We start from the raw sequence: 22788 nt of genomic DNA, 5'->3' as shown, positions 1-22788 counted from the left end.
AGATACACACATACACCAATACAAGAGAGCTAACTGGAAGCTTTTACTGAAGAGACAGAACAACATTTGAAACACTAACAGTACACCATCAAACATAAACAATGTGTGCACACTTTAATAATACAATCATACAAAACCACGATCAAGAAAGGCAACAGAAAATTACACCCCACTTCACACCCGAAATCCCAAGGCCTCATCAGACAACGTGACACACTTAAACACGATACCCCCACACCTATCAAAAAACATAGCAGACCAAATACACACACTAAACACTGTGATTGCCAATAAAATACACAAACAAAAAACACAAAATTAGCAAAACTTTATCAATACACTTGATCACAAAACAAACACCAGCAAATTGTACAAAACACACAACAGCATTACACTATCCAACAGTAACACTACACGCTCTCACGCAGCTATAATCAAAACAACAGATATATAATCTACCCTCAATCAGACAACAAGCAAACGCACTCATAATTAATTTTGCACAGACAAGCCATCTCACTTCTCACCCTGATGACCGACGCACCATTCGATGTAAGAAAGACTTTCCCACAGACTCAGACTATACACCCTTCATAAACAGTCAGACAAAACACATAATACATAATCTCAAGCACTCATCTGCCTGTGGTCCTGATAACATAAGCAACATCCACCTAAAACACATTGGACCACAAGGTATACATGCACTCACAAACATTGCAAACTACAGCTATTCACACAACAATATACCCGACATCTGGAAGCGTGGTAAAATAATCACCATTCCAAAACCGAACAAAGACCCAACAATCCCAACATCGCACCACCCAATCACACTTCTCTGCACCCCCTCTAAAGTCATTGAATGCCTAATACTTAAACTTGTCACACCACATATTCCCCTTGCTGACTCACAACACGGTTTTAGGCCACTACACTCCACACTCTTCTGATAAACCTCACACAAAGAATTTTAGATGGCATCAATTCAGATAAGGTGGAGTGAAGGTGGAGTGAAGGTGGAGGTAGAATGTAGATTGAGAGAAGCGAGTAAATGCCTTGGTGGTTTAAAGAGTGTAATGAGGAATAGACATTTGGGAATGGATGCGAAGAGGAGACTGTATGAAGGAGTGATTGTGCCAACGGCACTGTATGGGGCAGAAACGTGGAACATAAGAGAAGAAGAGAGAAGGAGTTTGAATGTGTTTGAGATGAGGTGTCTGAGAAGTATGGTGGGGGTTACTAGGCTGGATAGAGTGAGAAATGAGGAGGTGAGGAGGAGAACAGGGGTGAAAAAGGATTTGGGAGATAGGGTTGATGAAAGAATATTAGGATGGTTTGGACACATGGAAAGAATGAGTGAAGAAAGACTAGTAAAAGAGGTATGGAAGGCAGATGTGGAGGGAGTGAACATGAGGGGACGTCCTAGGATGAGGTGGATGGATGGGGTGAAGGGGGCTTTGGGGAAGAGGGGAATGTCTGTTGAGGAAGGAAGGGAGAGGACGGAAGACAGAGGTGAGTGGAGAATGGTTGTATATGGATGATGTTGTGACTGCATGAGGAGGAATGGGTGGGGGGGTGGGGTAGTATGTGTGAGTAAATTTTGACGCAGCCCGAAGGGATTTCTCCCCGTCCTCGCCTTATATGCAAAGGGGGACGGAGAGGGGGGGGTCGCCGATTAAATGAAGCGGCCTTGCTGTGGATGTGCTGTGTCTTGCGACACTGCTTCTGACCCAGGGCGGTGGGCAGGGTGCAGCGATGACCCGTCATCCAGGAGGTGCTCAGATGAGAGGAAGGGTGGGAGGGTTGTGGAGTGTATTTAGGGATGAAATGGGTGGGAGTGTTTTTATGCCTTTCCCTTTTTGGCTACCTCCCTTGGAAGGGGGAAAAAGCCTTGGTATATGTATGTATGTATCAATTCAGATAGGCCCCACCACAGAACACTTCTTATTACATTAGACATTAGTAAAGCTTTCGATGCTATCCCCCGCCACATCCTAACAAATAAAATATATAACACAGACATGCACAATAACACCAAAAGATGGCTGGCCAATTATCTGGCAGGTAGGAATGCTTACGTGTCATATAATGGCCAATCATCGCACATCAGAAACATTAAGAATGGGGTACCACAGGGCTCAGTTCTATCCCCCACACTATTTAATCTATACATGCATGACTTACCCACACCAGACACCTCAGATATACAAATCTCTTCCTACGCAGACGACATAACAATCACATGCACACATCGTAACACAGACAAAGCTGCAGAAATAATCCAGCCATACCTTGATACACTCAAGACATGGTTCATCACAGACTCAAAATAGCTCCATCCAAATCTACAGCGACACTTCTCACCAACTGGACAAAAGAACACAAATACATACCTCACCTCTACATCAACAACACTCTAATACCACACACAAACACACCAAAAATTCTTGGTGTAACATAAGATACATCCATGTCTTTCAAACAACACATCACAAACATAAAAAACAAATGCACACCTAGACTTAATGCACTTAAGTCAATCACTGGAACAACATTTGGACAAAACAAAGAAACTTATATAACAATATACAAACAATGCATATGCTCAGTGATGAATTATGCGAGTCCTGCATGGGCTCCTAATCTCAGTGAGACACACCACAACTCCCTTCAAATCATACAAAACAAAGCCCTAAAAACAATTACAGGCTGCACAAATACAACACCTACAGACCATTTACAACCATGAAACAAAAGTCCTCAAAGTCAAGGACCACCTCGACATGAGAGGCACACAAACACTTGCCGCAGCCACCACAAACACATCACACCCGCTACACTACATAGCAGAACACCCACACACACCAAGAAACATTAAAACAACACCCAAAGACCTTTATCACGCACAGAAACTCTCTTCTCTTCCTCCACAACCACCAAATACCAGCCTCCGGAAACATATTCATAATCATATCACTCACCGCTCCATTAACACACTGAAAGACAACACACTGCTGCATGCCAGACCCCCTGATATCCACCCTTCTGAATCCTCTCTCCCACAAAAGGACAGAGTCCACCTGGCCAGACTGCGGTGCGGTCACCACCCAGCACTTCTAAGCTACCAGAAGAGGCTGGATGACCATATTGTGAACAGCTGCCCAGGATGTAACACACCCCATGCCAAACAACACAGCATACACTCTATAAAGGATTTGTGGGAAAACCCAGTTTTGGCTGTGGCATTCCTTGGGGAGATGGGACTGCTCGGACAGACAGTCTAGGGAACGACAACAACAACAACAACTGCCATAGTAGTACACTGCTCAGTGTGCCAGATAAGGTGCTTGTCCATCTGTTGTTGACAAGAATTCATTCACATTTGTTAATGTTTCAGAGACCTGAGCAGCTTGGTTTCACACCAGGTAAGTCAACAACTGATTGATATCTTGCTCATACTCTGGGACAACAGAGTGCTGTAAACTATAGAGAAGAGTTGTCCAACTTATTTCCTGTTACTTCAGGAGTTAGGCAAAAGTGTGTCCTCAACCCAACACTTTTCAACACCAGCGGATCATCCATTGGCAACACTAAGGTAACTTTATCTTTGCTGATAATGATGTCCTTCTTATGGAGTTATTGGCAGTCTTGGTTGCAGCCAGTGAGTCACTGAACAAGGAGGTGAGACCAACTGGAATCCAGGTACCCTGAAGCAAGATCAAAGACCAGGCATTTGCAGGTTTACTGGATGACAATTCAGTCTGTCCATGCATGTGGTGAGAACATTGAAGTCTTGCAAAGCTTAACATACCTTTGTAGTGTAGTGCATAACACTGGTGGGTCATGTCAGAAAGTCCTTCAAAGGATTGGCATTGCCCATGTTATTATGGACTCACTCAACCATATTATATGACAGTCAATATCTATGCACGAGGATTTAAGATCTTCAATATCTAAATCTTCCAATTCACTTGTGCTCTTTGTCATGCTGTATGGGTGTGAGACATGGACATTGAATGTTCACTTTAAGAGGCATCTTGAAGCTTTTGGTACCAAATGCCTTTGGAGAATCATGGGATATTGCTGGAATGACTTTGTATCAAACCAGGGACTGTATTGTGAGACTCAGTTTATGACTGTTACCAGCAAAATTCAAAAATATTAACTCTGGCTATATGTGCATATGGCAAGTTTCCCTTATGTTGATGCCACAAGAGACAACCTTTGATGAAAGAGATGAAGAGGATGCCCACAGAATTCATGGTTGGGGAAAATTGATCGGACCTGTCAAGAGTTGTTTGGAGTGGGAAGGGGGTTGCGTGGGAGTTTGCTCAGAGACCATGTGATGTGACATATTGTGACTGGTACACTGGCGACAATGTGAGCATGAAGTAACAGACTTCTTAGCATGTTCCCAATTGATGATGATTGCACTAGAGGGGAAAATACAGTCCACTTACAAGATAACATTTATAAACTACCAAAAAAGCAAACTGGTAAGAGTACTAAGAAGATATAGAAAAACATAATAATTCAAAGTAGACCAGTACCTATTCCTAGATAAACCAGTGAACAAAATATCAACTACCATCCAGAAGGAAAGCAACATTCCCAATCACTATAGGAAAATCTTCAACTCCAACTACACACAGGAGATAGTCACCTTACAGATTGGAAAAAAAAAAAAAAAAAATAAATAGATAAAATAAATAAAAAATCAATCGATCAAAAAGGAAAAAACCTAAACGGAGAGAGAATAAAAGACAAATTGAATCATCACAAATCTAAAATAATATATATATGAAAAAACTAACAAAATGGACAGAAAAAGTGATAATGGTAAAATGTGGAGATTGGTAAAAACCATAAAAACTCCCCCATCCCCCAACCCATTGAGCAGTTGGTGCAACTCAAAAACAGCAATGCAATACCATCAACTAGCATTTCTACAAAACAAGCTTCAACCCCACAACATTATAAAATAGGAAAATAATCAAATATGGGAAGTCAAAACCAGACACTGAAGCAATCCCCCCTTTCACCAGTCAAGATATAGAAGGAGCCACAAGGAAATTGAAAAACTCACAAACTGAAGGTCCAAACAAGATCTCAAACATCCAGCTCAAATACCTTGCACAAACTGCCATAAGAACCTTAACTGACATCTTCAACTACTCCTGGTTACACATACATACATATACCAAGGCTTTTTCCCCCTTACAAGGGAAGTAGCCAAAAAGAAAAAGGCATAAAACCATTCCCACCCATTCCATCCCTAAATACAATCCACCCCCCATCCATCCTCCCTCTATCTTGGCACCTCCTGGATGACGGGTCATCCCTGCATTCCGTCCACTGCCCTGGGTCAGAAGCAATGTAGCTAGAAACAGCACATCCACAGCAAGGCCACTTCATTTAATCGGCAACCCCCCTCTCTCCGTCCCCCAATGCAAAAAAGGAGAAGACGGGGGAGAAATCCCTTCGGGCTGCATCAAATTTTTCTCACACATTGGTTACACAAAATTCCAAATATGTGGAAAAGAACTCACACAATCCCTAGTTTGAAACAAAATAAACACATTGAAAATCCTGCATATTACAGACCACTCTCACTACTGTCCACAATATCCAAACTAATGGAAGAGCTGGTAGTAGCAGGAATCCAATCAGAAATAACCTACTAACCCAACCAACATGGATACAAGGAAGGCCACTCCACCACACTGCTCTCAAACAACACAAATGTGTTGAAAGGAGTATGAAGCAAACTTTGTGATATCTTTTACACTGTTCAGGTAATTATCCATTAATAACACATTAATTTTAAGACACAAATGCAGTACAAGCCTTAATAATAAGTGAAGAAACAAGTATTATACTTAAATCATAATAATCTAATAGATGAGCAAAGGCTTGTATCAAGATTTCAACCTGACTAACCTCTATATGAAGTGTGTCGTACAAGTAGTCCACTTCCTCTATGGTTGTTATATTATTCCCGGATTTTTCAGTCAAGTACTTAAATAACCACTGGTTTTCTTCAATCACTTTCTTAACCCTGGGAAGTTGTTCCTGGATAATTTTTTCTTTCTCTATCCTGGGGCAGGTTTCTTGTACATTCAGGAGCTGTTGGGATGAGGTTAAAATTATGAGTTCATTTATTAAACTGTACAATGTACTTCTTTAGACTTGCCATTCAAAACAAGGTTTCAAGCAAGATAAATTGAAAATCCTGACTAATAATTTTAACTGAGACCAGATTATTTCAAATAATCTGAATGTTCTACCACAAATTAAGGTGTAGATCATTCAAAGCCCCCATAATTGGACCTGATGTCACTCAGTAATCTTGGAACTATTAACAGAAATGGATTTTGCCATGAAATTCATTGTACTTCTTCAGGTATAAAGCCACAAGGAAAGTGTATGAAAAACATGTAGGTACAGTAATCTTAAGCCCTTCACTCCGGGCCAAAATCTCACGGGCAGCATTAGCTGCCAGACGTGTGATGTTGTGTCATAATACTTGCAGTATAAAAAATAAAGTAACCCCTGTATTGCTCGTTCTCTTTCACCCATGAATTTTGATAGCCATAGAAAATATGATGAAGCCAGTTTAGAGAGTATGGGGGTCTTGCAGGTACAACTACAATAAATATATTCAAGACGTCAATATGGTAGCCTTGCATACCCACTTGCTCCTCATGACGCCTATGCAGGCATCACCATATGGAAGGGGTTAAAGTGACTGTTGGGCCAAGCAGGTTTCATACTGGATATCTCCCACTCAGCAGTCTATTGCTCTAACAGCTGCATTATTGTTACACAAGTCATCCCTTATACAAGGTGGGCTACTAGTAGGCCAAACAAGAAATGTAGAAAGATCATGTATTAGATTCTAATAGAAGTATAAAAGGCTAAACCACATTCCATGAGATACTAATCATAAATGCCTTTTTATATATACATACATTATACAAAAAGAAATGTAGGCAATATAGTAATCAACAAAAGTTTAGGCCAGAGTAAAATGGTGACAAAATCTCATTCTATCATTCATACTTCGTTGTGTACCTTTTGCATCTCTTCACCTTCAGGCACTGTGGCAAGGAATGGGCAAGGCTATGTAGCTTTTCTATGGATATTTTGCTACAAGAATCCTTGATTTCTTTCAAGCTTCAGCAAAGTGACATCCTTTCCCCATAACTTATATTTAACCATTTCCCAGAAGTTCTCTATGAGGGGACTGAGAGAGGGGGTCATCAATTAAATGAAGCAGCCTTGCTGTAGATGTGCGGTCTTGCTGCATTGCTTTTGACCCAGGGCAATGAGCAAGATGCAGGCATAAGCTGTCATCCAGGAGGAGCCAAGAATAGAGGGAGGGAGGGGTGGTAAATGGGAGTGGAGTGGGTAGGAGTGGAATAATGCCTTTTGACTTTGGCTACCTCCCTTGTAAAGGGAAAAAAGTCCTTGGTATATGTATGTATGTACGACTGGGTTAGTTCTAGTTCATAATAAATCTGGCAGTGTGGCAGGGAGCACCATCTTGCTGAAATGTGCATGTACTTGTTAACTCTAATGACATCAAGAGATGGTCAATTAGCAGATCATAATACACATACTGATTCACTTTAATCTTGGCAGGCAAAACAAACTTCCCTACACCATAAGAGAACTGAGGTGCTCGACACTGCTAGACTGATAGTACAGTTCCAATGGGTCAGTGCCTTCTCTCAGGTAAATGTGACCACTTTCCCCTACAATAATTCAAGGTAAAAGATGGTCTGGGAGAACTCCAACCAGAACCCTAAAATTTGGGTGATAAATGTGTGTGGTTGAGGTACAGATGAGAGTAGAAGGTAAGAGATTGGCAGCATCCTTGTGAGAACGAAGATGGATGTGTTAGCATTACGGACATCAGTCCACTTTATAGAGATAAAAAATGAAAAGTTATTAAAAAAAAAATTAAAACTTGCTGAAAAATTGCTTCAAGCGTTAATGTCCTGAAGTTTTAACCCATACAGCATTGGAGCCAAAATAATTTTTTCTTACTGCTTAAATCAACTCAAAATGATGTAAAACCAACAAATCTTGCTTATTTTGATTCATCTTAGCCTAGAAGTGGAGAAACTGGGTTGATTTTGTTGAGATATGCATGCAAAAGTTTGTTATAACATCTGTATACTTTCTTTCACTCCTTACGTGGCTTGAGGGAGGTCGTATTTTTCGGGGAAGCTTCGTTAGAATTTCAGAGAATGAAGGAATTTTACATTAACAATGTTTCAAATCAATGTACAGTCACCCATAATAGTCTGACACTTACCTAAAATGTGTTTATAATTTTTTTTTTTTTTTTTTTGGCAAATATTTATCATTTTGAATGTGATCAATTGATTTTTCAGTATCTTTTTTTTATAATTTCATGGAGGATAGGCGATTGTGGTGTTTCTTATTGCTTTGGTAAATGCTTTAGTAAGCATCCATCACACCATTATTGCCCAGCCACATTTTGTATTACGCATTTATGATGAAAATTAGCAGTGCAAAATTGCCAGTTCACATCTGAATATACACTAAATAGCACCTGCTTAACTATCGAGGTACAGCTTCACCTCCTCATACTTCATTTCATACACCAGAGTCGCCTAAATTACGTCCTAAAGGCAGATTTTATACCCCAAGTTACCCCCGAAAAATGCTGCCGGGGTTGCCAGTTTTGTCAATAAATAAAAAAATTTGGGTGTCTTTTATAGCCCATGGATAGGGCTACTTGGTCATTAACACAAATTTGACCCTCGATGTAATGCCTATTTTTGGCGAGTTTTTTAATTTGCAGCATATGATATATGCCACTGATGCCATAGGGGTTAAACTGATAGTGATTTTTACTATCAATAATTATTTGAATACAAATACCACATGCTGGAAACCCTAGCATGTGAACACATGACTACACATAGCAAGCTTGTTATTATTATTATTATTATTTTTTTTTTTTTTTTTTTTATAATGTATTTGACAGCAACTCTGTGGTGTGTGTGTAAAAGAAAAGAGAGAGTGTATCAGTTTCTGCCACAATGTGAGCAGGGAAACATGCATGATTCACATGGTTGAGATGAAATTTACTATGCATTGCATTTTCTTTGCTGCCATTCAGTTTCCTATAGCCTACAAACACAAGTGTTTAAAATGCCTAGACCATTGAAACAGAAGTGGGCTGCAACAAAGGAGGGGAGAAAATCATGCATAAGTAATAGAGGAAGTATGAAGAGAAGACTGGTAGCCCTTTACCGGTAAAGGGCTACCAACAGAAACATTTTGTATGCCTTTACTATCAATAATTATTTGAATATAAATACCACATGCTGGAAACCCTGGCATGTGAACACATGACTACACATAGCAAGCTTGTTATTATTATTTTCTTTCTTCTTTTTTTTTTTTATAATGTATTTGACAGCAACTCTGTGGTGTGTGTGTAAAAGAAAAGAGAGAGTGCATCAGTTTCTGCCACAATGTGAGCAGGGAAACATGCATGGTTCACATGGTTGAGATGAAATTTACTATGCATTGCATTTTCTTTGCTGCCATTCAGTTTCCTATAGCTTACAAACACAAGTGTTTAAAATGCCTAGACCATTGAAACAGAAGTGGGCTCCAACAAAGGAGGGGAGAAAATCACGCATAAGTAATAGAGGAAGTATGAAGAGAAGACTGGTAGCCCTTTACCGGTAAAGGGCTACCAACAGAAATATTTTGTATGCCTTTACATGAACCATGAATTATTAAATAACTTATCTGCATATTTCATCAATCACAACTCAAAAAACAATGGAAAGATCATGAAAATGATAATGTATCTTTTAAAGAAATTGTTCAGCAACAAATGCAAGACAAAATTAAAGAAACATTCATGTAATCAAAGAAATGGAAAATCTGGTGAGAGATACAGTAGACAAAAAGAAGTGTATAGTAGTATTTGGTCTAAAAGAAATAGATTCATGAGAGAAAAAGAAGAGAAAAATTTAGCAATAGATATTTTGAGAGTATTACAAAGTAAAGAGCAAGAATTAGAAAAGGAAATAGAGGAATGGCATAGAGTAGGAAGGTATATAGAAGATCAAACTAAGGTCACAAAGGACAGCGGAAGAGATACTACCAAGAACAAGGTAATACTACACTATAAAGAAAAAAAAAAGACTGAGAAAAAGTTCTTATGGAAAGTGTTAGACATGACTGTGAAAATGGTATCTTCAAGAAAAGGAAACAAGAGGAACAAAGAGATGGAGAGTGCAGAAAATTAAAATTGGCTTATACTAATATAAATGGTTTAATTTCAGAATTAAATGAGCTTAATGATTACTTGTCAGAAGCAAAACCAGACACAATGGCAATTGTAGAAACAAATTCAAGGGGTCCACTATCACCTAAGAGTGTTGGAAATGGATTATATAATCACTGGGTGGAATCACGTTCTTGGCTAAGAAAAATTTACATGTGACGAAGGTTTCAAATGGAGGGAACAATGTGGAAATGATCATGATAAGAGTTTAAGATAAAGACATGAAAAAAATAATGTTTGTGGTGATCTATGTACTTCCAAAAACAGGTTCTTGGAGAGAGGGAGTTACTCTAAAATGTTATAAGATACAAGGATTTCATTAAATGGGGTGCTGAAAGACGAAGGAAACGTGATACTTATGGGGGATTTTAACTGCAAAGAAATCTGTTGGGAAGAGATGAGAGTGAAAGGTGGAGAGGAATTATGGGGAAATTTATTATCTGACATGACTATAGAATCTACAATGACACAATGGGTAAAGGAAAACACCAGATATAGAAATAATGAAGAACCATAAAGACTGGATTTATTCTTTATATCAGAACCTGAAATTGTGGACAAAATTGAATACAAGACACAAATTGGGAAGAGTGACCACATACTACTTGAGTTAGAACTATTGGGGAGCCCTTCTCCAAAATCCTCATAGATTGTGTAGAACCTTTACCTCCAAAGAAAGGACACAAGTTCTTGTTGACAATCATGTGTCTCAGTACCAGATTCCCCAAAGCAATTCCACAGAGAAACATTAGGTCTAAAATGGTTGTGAAGGAATTGTTTTTCTTTGATGGGTTTTCTCAAAGAGATACAAAGTAACTAAGGCACAAACTTTACATCAAACCAGTTTGAACATAAGCTTTAAAGGATTAGGAGTGGATCATACTATCTCTACTCCTTACCACCCTCAATTACAAGGTGCATTAGAACAATTCCATGTCGCACTAAAGTCTATGCTCAGAAAGTATGTTTTAGGAACCAGTCCTGACTGGGAAGAAGGATTATCTTTAATATTATTTGGAGCCAGATCCACCATACAAAACAGTACAGGCTGTCCAGCCAAACTCATTTTTGGTCATGAAGATGGAGAACCCCTTAAAGTATTGAAAAATAGTTGGCTTACTCTTCATTCCTCTGTCTCAACCATTGTACATGTAGAGAGAATGTTAGAAAGATTAAAGACAGCTTGGAACTTTGCCAAGAAAATTTTTACTCAGGCTCAATAGAAGATGAAGAGAAAGTATGATAAAGACAAAAGAAAGTTTCATTCAGGTGATGAAGTCCTCCTCTATCTACCTATACCAGGAGATTCTCTTCAGAATAGGTTTCATGGGCCATACACCATCAAGGAGAGAGTAAGCCCTTTTAAATTATATTACAGAAACTCCAGAGGCAAAAGAAATTTAGGAAATGCCATATAAACTCATTGAAACTATTTCATTCCAACAAAGCCATCTTGGCTAATATAATAAAGGAAGACAAAAGTGAATACTACTTGCCACATCTTGATCTATCATTACAGAACTCTGTGGCTTTGATGTTCCTGGAGAAAAAAGTAGAACACGGGCTGTGATAAACAGCAAGATGTTATAAGATTAGTTCGGGATTACCCAGTTATTTTCCAATGTTCCAAGACAAAACAAAGACATAATGCATGACATCAAACTAACCTCTACCATATCCATTAAGAAAGCCCTCTACTACTACAAGGACTAATAGAACCATCTTCCTGTCCTTGGGCCGCTCCCTGTTTACTAGTGCCAAAACCAGGAGGGCAACATAGATTAGTATTAGATTATAGAAAGTTGAATGAGACAACGAGAGCAGACGCTTACCTACTTCCTAGGATTGATGATCTAATAGACGATATTGGCTCTTCTAGATTAGTCACTACCATAGATTTACTAAAAAGTTATTATTACATATCAATGCACCCCAAGGCTAAAGACAAAACAGCCTTTGTAACACCAGATGAATCATTTCAGTTTAAGGTGCTTCCCTTTAGGTTAAGGAATGCTCCTGTTACCTTCCAAAGAATGGTTAAGGAATGCTCCTGCTACCTTCCAAAGAATGGTTAACAAGATTATTTCAGGCATGAGAGGAGTTAAATCATATCTAATCTAGAAGACATGGTGATATTTAGGGACACTTGGGAACAACATCTAAATCTGTTGCACGAATTCTTTGAGAGAGCCAGTAAGGCTAGCCTAACCATCAATTTAGAAAAAAGTCATTTTGGACATGCCCAAGTATCCTACTTAGGTTTCAAAGTAGATGATTCTGAAATATCCCCCTTGGCAGCTAAAGTTCAAGCCATCTGACCTTCCTACACCCATGAATAGAAAAGAGACAAGACGATTCCTGTGAATGGCAGGTTACTACAGAAAAATTTGTCCAAATTTCTCTGATATTGCAGAGCCGCTGACAGATTTGTCGAGAAAAGGGTGGAAATTCACTTAGACATAACATTGTCGGCAAGCTTTTCAAAAATTAAAACTAATTCTTATGAAAGACACTGTCCTGAAAAGCCCAGATACTTAAAAAAATCTTCCACTTTGTTAACAGATGCAAGTGATGTTGTTTTAGGAGCAACACTATTGCAGGACACAAATGGCATATAGCATGCTACAGCTTATTTCATTAACCTCTTCAGTACGGGCCAAAATCTGCCAGATGTACGATGTGTCATAATAATACTCACATCATAAAATATAGTCACCGCTTATATCGATCGTTCTCTCTTTCACCCGTGAATTTTGATAACCATAGAAAATGTGATGAAGACAGTTTAGAGAGTATGTCATTATGCAGGGGCAACTACAATAAATATAATCAAGACACCGATATGGCAGCCTCGCGTATCCACTTGCTCCTCATGCCGCCTACGTATGCGGCACTGTATGGAAGGGGTTAAGAAATTGAACGCCAGCCAATGTAACTATGCCACAATATGGGGGACTTTTAACTGCAAAGAAATTTGTTGGGAGGAAATGACAGTGAAAGGCAGAGAGGATCTGTGGGGTAATGTATTACTGTACATGACCATGGAATATACAATAGCACAATGGGTCAACAAAAACACTAGATACAGAAGTAATGAGGAACCGTCGAGACTAGATTTAATATTTACAACAGAACTTGAAATAGTAGATAAAATTATATACAAGACACCACTTGGAAAAAAGTGACCATATACTTATAGAGACTGAACTAAAAGAAAAAACTGGTCTCCCATCATAAAAAATGCTGAATAACTCTAGTCTATAGGGGCATCACTAAAATATTAACAATACACAATTAGTACCATCAATACCCTACATGGAAGACATACTAATATATCTATCATACACACAAAACAGATACTTACAACGTCAAACTCTAATGGCACTGTGTGTATAGGAGTGGGAACCCATGGGATACTCTTGTTGAAGCGCATTGCATCATTTGGGTAGTAAAATGCTGCCATATTGCTCTGTGCAGACATTAGTGTTCGGTCGTAATCAGTACTTTTTACATACACTTCTTCTGTCTTCCAGGTTTCATTGATGAAACCATCATAACGCTTCCGAAGCCAGTTCCCCAAAGCATATTGCATCCTCTTCCCATTCTGAAAAGTAGCAAGATCTTGTTAGCAAAAAGACACACATACAATTAAACAAAATCGGTGATATGCTCATCAGTCTACCCCAAGGCTGAGTGAAGTATGTAAATTAATGGCAAGTTTATATCTAACAAGGGAGTTTAGCAACCTCTACAATAACATTTTTACTACTTTACTCTGGTGGATCTTAGACCTCTTGCAGATCCATATCTACCAATATCCAGCCTTGCCATCTTCTGTCTTGTACAAGTTACATCCAGTTTTCTGGACCATCACTTTCTTTTCCCCACCCCCTTCTTTATGCCATCAATCCACTTGTTGGTCTTCTCCCTTCCACACACGCGTTCATCACCTCTTTGCATCCTGCTCGCCTCCATGCGTGCAACATGCCTTGCCCATCTTCGCTTATTTCTCTTAAAACAACATTTATGATTCTCTCCTGTTTAGTCTCTTTCCTAAGTTCCCAATTTTGACTACTACTCCATTGGTTTTCTTCTCTATCAAAGATGGCTCCTGTATTAGATCTTAGTATTGTGTTTTCGAATTCTATTAACCTTTGTTCCATTTCTTTTGTTAATACCAAAGTTTCAGAGGTATATAAAGCTGTAGGTCGTATTATTGAATTATAGGTTTGCAGCTTGGTTGCTCATGATATATATTTTCTTTTCATGACATCTTGAAAGCTAAAAAAAAAAATACTCCTATTAGCTGCCAATATTCTCACCTTACTTTCCTCATTCATTTTGTTTTAATTTGTTATTGTTGCTCCTAAATATTTTAATTCTGTCACTCACCCTATTGATTCTATGTCTGTTTAAAAATTCCAAAGGTGGTTGTTTTGTCTACTCTCATGAATTAGTTTTGTTATATTGTGGTTAATTTGCAAGAAGACTTTTTCCACTAACCCTTTGTCGGTACTATGTTGGTAAGGTCCTCACCATTTTCAGCAATTAGATCAACTTCATCAGCATAGGTTGTTTATCTTTATATTATCTACCTTGATGCCCTTTTCTCATTCAATAATGGCTCGTCACTTTTTCCATCACTTAATTGGGCCATTGGCTGCATGTTATTGTGGCAAAGTAGCATGCAGTTGACACTTTAGGGTCTATATGGGGTGCCCCCATGGAACAGAGCCACACATCATTTTGTCTGTGATAGAGGAAGACTCTGTTCATAGAGAAATGATGACACTTTTATTATACTGCAACTGTCCCTCTGTTATGCTGTCCCGCAACCCCATTTTACTGTCCTGAACCATTTCTCTGAATATTCATTTCCTTTTTTCGCCTACCCTGTGGTGGGGGAAAAGAATGCTACCACCAAGTCTTCCCTCTTGAGTCATAAGAGGCAACAAAATACAGGACAGGGATAGGACTACAAATTCTGCTACCTGTAGCCCCACAGGGGACATTCCTAAAAAGTACCCTGAGGTTTGGGTCTTTCAATGTGCATGGATGTGGTATGGATGAGAGTAAAAGGGAAGAGATAGGCAGTATGATTGGGAGAAGAGAGATGGATGTGTTGGCATTGAGTGAAACTAAGTTGAAAGAGAGGGGTGAGAGTGAGTTTGATCTCTTCTACAACTATCATTTTTGAGTTTCTTTTCATGTCCTCTTGTTTTTCTTTTATCCCACTTTAATAAGTCTTCTCTGTTAAGGGGGTACGCGACACCTGGGGGGGTGAATTTGGTCAAGATATAGCATTTTTCAAAACTGTGTTTAAAATGTTCGTATACCATTTAGAAACAAATCCCGACAAATAATTTTCCAGCCGTGCACAATTTAAAGGTTTTGGGTGAGGTTTAAAGGGACAGAGTTAAAGGCGCAACCCACACTAGAGGGAGGCGTGCCACTTAGGACATTCAGGCGCATCGAATAACGTTGAAATTTGATTGAATTTACGCTTGCCCAGTGCTTCAATGGCCAGTACGATGGTGGAGGGGAAGGGAGGAAGGTGGAGGGAGAAGTTTTGCCAACTTTGAGCGAAGCTAAGCGTCAGTTACCGGCTAGCTCTGAAAGGAAAAGTGCGCATGTCTCATGAGCTCTCATTGCAATCTATTACTTTAGCTAGTACATATTACTCTTTAGTACAGTCATCATGGGTAGCAAAAAGAACAAAAGAACATCCACAATGACAAAAAACAGCAGTTAAAGATGGCAAGCAGTCAAAGACGACTAGCCAAGACCTCACCACCTCTCACTCCACCACTGCCCTCACCTGCACCTCTGTGACAGTGACAGAGGTAAAGGACAACATTAGACTAAACAATTCAAAGAGGAAGATTAAATCCAAAGAAGAAAGCAAGAGGAAAAAGATCAAGGCTATACAGGAAGAAGAGAGAAAGAAGAGAGAAGAAGGGACATCATATGATGCTGGAGGGGGTGCCCTACCAACATAGATTGGTGAGGGGAATCTGATGAGGAAAGAGAAGGCGCCCACTGCTGGAAAATAAACCTCTTTCCAATGATTTAGATACCCTGAAGACCCCCAGCAGTGAGGTTTCATATGAAGAAACCGCCAAAGGTGCAAAAAAGCAAATTATATGATGGTGTCGTCTGTGCGTCGTCACTACTGTGATATACTTATACTTTAGTTTTTCAGTATTTAAAGTACTTATAATTAAAATATGTTGATGATTTTTACTGTACTTACTCATTATATAATAAGAATTAAGCCATGAAAAAATCAGTCAAATTGGTGAAACTATAAGCAAGGTACAGATATATTTATATTTCAAGTTGCCATATCTCCGTTCGATATTTTTTACTTTTTTTTAATCATAAAAAATCTAAAATACATCAGATTTAGATGAAACTTACAGGGAATATTACTTTTAGTAACTGCTAGGGCCGATCGTTCGAATATTTTGAATAGGATGAAAGAGTTCGGAGTAATAATGGAAACAAGACCAATTTTTTTTTATTTTTCACGATTTTTGCCGGACATTAAAATTGAAATGCCTGTATGCAAAAGTATAAAGGAAATTGTTCAATTACTCAATGACCGGCCCTAGGTGTGCCTACTGACTAATCATAGCCAAAATATAAAACAAATTGGTCCACGTATTATGGTGCTGTGCACTTTTAAATGTCGCTACTGGTATACGTACATGTGTACATACATCATTCTGTTTCACCTAAAATGTAGGCAACATGGATACCTATTTACCTGAGAAGTTTCAGCTCTTTACTCTAAATAGTTTAGAAAATAACCTCCAGGTGTCGCGTACCCCCTTAAGGGCTTCCATGCCTTTTATGATTCTGTAAATGGCTAATAGATCTCCTCTTTCTCTTCTTTGTTCCAGGGTTGGTAGTTCCAGTTTAGCCAATCTTTGTTCATATGTCAGTTTTGAAAGTGTTCGGGCCATCTTTGTCATTGCTCTCTGGATTCTTTCTATTTTCCTTATATTCTTTTTTGTACCATATGTCCATAGTGTTGCAGCATACTCCAACCTTGGTGTTATCAGTGTGACTAGTATTTTTTCTACCATTACTTCATCTAAGTAATTAAAAGCCACCTTTATTGATTTTGGTAAATTGTAGGTTTCTCCAACTATTTTGTTTTTATGCTTGTCTGGGGACATGTCTTTGGTAAAAATTACTCGTAGGTCCTTTTCAGAAGTAACTTTCTTTACTTCCTTTGTATTGATTTTATATTGTCCTGATTTTTTTTTTTTTTTTTTTTTAAATTCCATTATACATTTTTTAATGTTTAAGTTCACTTGCCACTTTTGACCCCATTCCCTGACTTTGTCCAGGTCTCTCTGTAGTGATTCACAGTCTTTTTCTGTACTTACTTTCTTTAGTAGTTTTGTGTTGTCTGCAAAGAAGTTCATGTAACATTTTACACCTTCATCCATGTCATTTATATATACAGCAAACATTATCAGAGCCAATACTGAACCCTGTGGGACTCCAGTTATCATTTCTTCCCAGGTTGAGTTATCATCTCTAAGCACTACTCTCATTTTTCTCCCATGCAAGAAATCTTGCATCCATATCAGTAATTTTCCATGTACACCTCCTGTTGTTTCAAGTTTTCTTGTTAGTTTTTTGTGTGGTACTTTATCAAACACCTTTTGTAAGTACAGGATAGCACAGTCTGCCCATCCATCCCTTTCTTGTATTATATCTATTAACTCTGAATAAAAACACATCAAGTTTGTGGCACATGATCTTCCCTTTCTAAAACTGCTTTGGATTTAGTATATTGTTCTCTTCCAGATGTTTGGTCCATCTACTTTTGATGACTTTTTCACAGATTTTAGCTATTATACTTGTAAGGGAGACCAGTCTATTGTTTGTATGAAGGACTGATTGTGCTGACAGCACTGTATGGGGTAGAAACATGTAACATAAAAGAGAAAGAGAAGAAGAGTTTGAATGTGTTTGAGATGAGGTGCCCGAGATGTATGATAGGGGTTACTAGGCTGGATAGAGTAAGAAATGAGGAGGTGAGGAGGAGAACAGGGGTGGAAAGGGAGCTGGGAGATGGGGTTGATGAAAGAGTATTAGGATGGTTTGGACACATGGAAAGAATTATCAAAGAAAGATTAGTAAAAGAGGTGTGGAAGAAAGAGATAGGAGTGAACATGAGGGGTAGACCAAGGATGAGATAGATGGATGGGGTAAAAGGGGCATTGGGAAAGAGGGGAATGTTTGTGGAGGAAGGACAGGAGAAGACTGAAGATAGGGGTGAATGAAGAATGGTTGTGTATGGATGATGCTGTGATGCATTTTTGGGAGTGGGTGCAAGATGGAGCTAAGGGAGTACGTATGAAAAAATAATTTGATGTAGCCCGAAAGGGATTTTTCCCCATCTTCTCTTTTTCTGCATAAGGGGAAAGAGGAGGGAGGGATTTAATGAAAAGGCCTTGCTGTGAACGTGTGGTGTCTTGTGACACTGCTTCTGACCCAGGGCAGTGGGTGAGATGCAGGAAGGACCCATCATCCAGGAGTAGCCAAGAATATGGGGAGAGAGGGGGGTGAATGGGAGTGGATTTTATGCCTTTGTCTTTTGGCTACCTCCCTTGTAAGGGGAAAAAAGCCTTTGGTATATGTATTATTTACTTAGTTATTACTATTCATGTTTTTTATTATAAATTGTTATATTTTATTTATCATTATCTATTTATTTTATTCATTCATCTGGTTTTTCTTTTCTGCATCCAACCTAGTTATGGACCAAAAGGTCTCCTGTTGACATGCTCTTCCTTTGTAATCCTTCATTCTTTGTATTCTCATCACCTTAATTTTACCCACACTTATCTTCAACTTCCTTCTTTTGCACACCTTCCCAAACTGTCACTAACTTCCTTAATCCCTCCTCTGATCCTGCCACAAGCAGTGTCATCACCAAACAAACAACAACTGGCCTATCTCCCATTTTTCTCCATTTTCTTTAACCATCTCCAATCGCCAGTCTATTACCTTTGCATTTACCTATTGCACCACCCCCATCCATTTACACATTGAACAGCCATGGTGGCATGACACATCCCTGGAGAAATCCCACCTTTACCTCAAACCACTCTCCACATCTTGATGCCTGTCATCCTACTCTCTTGTGCCTCTTCTCCATGTTTGAATAAGAAACAAAAGACATGTAGTATATTAAAAATGATTTAATGCCAATCCTTTTACTGGAAGCCTTTATTTGAGGCATCCCTTCCTCCCTCATTCTGCAAGGATTAACAGACCTGTCTTTGTATTAGGATTAGTGGGTCTACATAATTGTATTTACCCACTGTAATTGTACTATAAAAGGATAGGGGTATAAAGATTGCTGGTATAGTGGCTGTCTTTACTTCTGACACAAGAAGTCACAGTTTAAGCCCTGTATCCACTTTGAAAACTTCACTAACACTGAATGCCAAGAGGACTGGGTGCAAGTTATAGATTAGGCTGCATATGTGCTCTAAGCTCTCATCTGAGAGGGTAATATCTGTCAATCCCAAGTCCAATACATGAATCACTTGTGGAGTACCATCTTTTTCTCCATCAATCAAACTTAGTTTTAACCTCTTCACTCCGGGGCACATCGCACGTCTGGCAGCATTAGCTGCCCGACGTGCGATGTTGCGTCATAATAATCGCATTATAAAAAATAAAGTCAGTGCTCAATCATTCGTTCTCTTTCACCCGTGAATTTTGATAACCATAGAAAATATGATGAAGCCAGTTTAGAGAGAATGGAGGTTACGTAGGTACGACTACAATAAATATAATCAAGACGCCGATGTCGGCATCATTGCGTACCCACTTGCTCCTCATGACGCCTACGTAGGCGTCACCATATGGAAGTGGTTAAGTTCATTTATGATTTCAAATTGGACTGTCCTTTTTTAGGCTATCCAATGAATTGATCCATCTGTATGGAAAACAGCTTCTTGATACCCTCAATCATGTAGTCATTTTTTGCTTTGTTCCCATGAACTAGTGATTCCCATCCAAAACTAAAAGATCTCCCTTCATTAACCCCTTCCATACGGTGCCGCACACGTAGGCGTCATGGGGAGCGAGTGTATTCGCGAGGCTGCCATATTGGCGTCTTGATTATATTTATTGTAGTCGCCCCTCCATAATGACATTCTTTCTAATTCTTTTGTAATCGCATTTTCTATGGTTATCAAAATTCACGGGTGAAGAGAGAATGATCGATATAAGCGGTGACTATATTTTATGATGCGAGTATTATTACGACACGTCGTACGGCTGGCATTGGTTGCTGCCACCGAGATCTAAGTCCATGACGCCTACGTGTGCGGCACCGTATGGAAGGGGTTAACCTGAACACTACAACTGTACCACTCTCTCTTTCCCATTAATGGCAGGTAAAATGTATGGTGTTTTTCCATAGGGAATGATCTCTGCATCTCCCTTCAGCTTCTATCATCCTCATGTTCTCTCCTTTTCATTCGATTGCTTCTCTGATTCCATCTCTCTCTTCTTAGGTCTTCACACTGGTCTTCTCCCTCTCAGTGTCCACTGGTAGTGCTGTGGTGGTATATCTTTCCAAGTCAATCCACATCACATGTCCATACCACCTCAGTTGATTTTTCTTCACAAATATTATTATTAGTTTTGCATCAAGTTCCCTCTGGATATCAACATTTCTTCTAGTTCCTCCTAGTTGCAACCTTAATTAGACATAAAACCCTCATTTCAACTGCTTAGAATTTACTCTTTAATTTTATTGTCACTGTCCATGATTCTGAGCCATAGGTTAACACTAGCCTTAGAATCATTTTGTAGAGGATAATTTTTACCTTGGTGGATTTTTTTAAGCTGTTCTTTGTATTCTCTCAATCTTGCATACATACAAGGTGCTTCCACACTGGTCATGTCCAAGGATACACTGCAAGACCAGGAGATGGTGCAGAGGATAGAAAAAAAGATTTGTTGAAATGCCAATGAACAAGTAGCCAGACCCCTACAGTGATCTCCAAACCCAGCACACAACTACCCATCTTCACATGGAAGTACAGCCCAAAAAGGCCAATACTTCATTTCGAGATTTGGCCCAGAATCTTCTAAATCTAACCCTACCACTTATCTCTATTTCCTTCTCTCTTATTCTTGTTTTCACAAAAGAAGATCAGTGCCTGACACCTGCTCCTCCTACACCTCCTCCTATTAGCTGGAGACACAGAAACATAACATGGCAAACCATACATGCCCTCCCATCCAACTGGAAGAGAAAATGCAATATAACCCCCCCACCCCACCACCACCTTAGGAAGAGAGTTGTGTCCAACATTTCTTTATATTCAGTTTCATTCCAAGCTCTTGACCTGGAGGGGACATATGCCACCATGAGTTTCTTCAGCCTTGTCTTCACTCAGATTGGCTTTTCCCACCATTATGTAATTTCTCGAAACAACTATCACCCCACCATCAATTTCATCTTCTCAGTCTCTTCACCAGCTGTAAATCAACATTTTGTTGAGAGCTTGGTCTCAACTTTTCACAAAATATCAGGTTCATTTACTATCAAGTAATCATTTATCTCCTACATGGCACATAGTAAACTTTCTACATTTGCACTGGCTACTTAGTTTTCTCGTTTTCAAAACCATTTCCTCACACACTGAGAACTCTCCAGAAAACTAACGTTTTTCTTCTTCTGTCCTTGTTTCATTTTTGTCCTTGGCTTCCTTTACTACGTCCCATGTCTTCCACATTCATCTTCAGTTGAATCTTTTATAATCCAAATATTTTGTAAGCTTTTCTTCAGCTAACTTCCAAGATTTGCTGATTACTTCATATTCTATGGCTTATGATTTAAATTTTATTTTCATTGGATGCATGCCATTTCTCCTACAATGACCTAGTGGCTAGTGGCATAATCAGAAGTGAGCTGGTTTTGCATTCACTTAGTTGTGTGTGAATACTGCACTTATCTGGGAAAGAGTATTAGTGCCAGGAATAGGGTTAACAGGGCATTAGGATTTATTGTGGAGGTAATCACTGAACTCTATTTGGCAACAGACACATCCTTGACTATGTGATACAGTTTTGGTCTCCATCCTTTAGAATGGATATTAATTCACTAGAATCACTACAGAGGAGATTGACCCAAGTGGTACAAGTGCTTATAAGTTTATCTTACGAGACAGTCATACAAACCTTAACTTACACCCTCTGGAAAGACGAGTATGTGATCTATTAGAGGTATTCAAATGGGTTAAGGGCTTTAACAAGGGTGAAGCAGACAAGGTCATCTTATTAAGACAGCAGGGAAGGACTTGTAGTAATAGATTTAAAATTAACAAATTTAGTTCTAACAAGGAAATAGGCAAGAATTGGTTTACCAACAGAGTGGTTAACAAATGGATTAGATT

The 22788-nt window shown here is 39.0% G+C and overlaps 1 protein-coding gene across 1 annotated transcript in view; it reads right to left on the bottom strand.

The window, feature by feature from the left end:
* LOC143030170 (prostatic acid phosphatase-like) overlaps positions 1-22788 on the bottom strand; it is a 44193-nt gene that overhangs the window by 8824 nt on the left and 12581 nt on the right. The window contains exons 3-4 of the mRNA XM_076193331.1: positions 13710-13949; positions 5944-6129 (exon numbers count right to left, since the gene is read on the bottom strand). Coding sequence (XP_076049446.1) covers positions 5944-6129; positions 13710-13949 — 426 coding nt within the window. The remainder of the gene's footprint in view (positions 1-5943; positions 6130-13709; positions 13950-22788) is intronic.

This window comes from Oratosquilla oratoria, chromosome 12 (assembly GCF_046742065.1).
Source record: "Oratosquilla oratoria isolate Oo_2021 chromosome 12, ASM4674206v1, whole genome shotgun sequence".
NCBI classification, from domain to species: domain Eukaryota; kingdom Metazoa; phylum Arthropoda; class Malacostraca; order Stomatopoda; family Squillidae; genus Oratosquilla; species Oratosquilla oratoria.
Note: the sequence above shows the minus strand (reverse complement) of the source record. Positions and strands in the feature narration are given on the sequence as shown.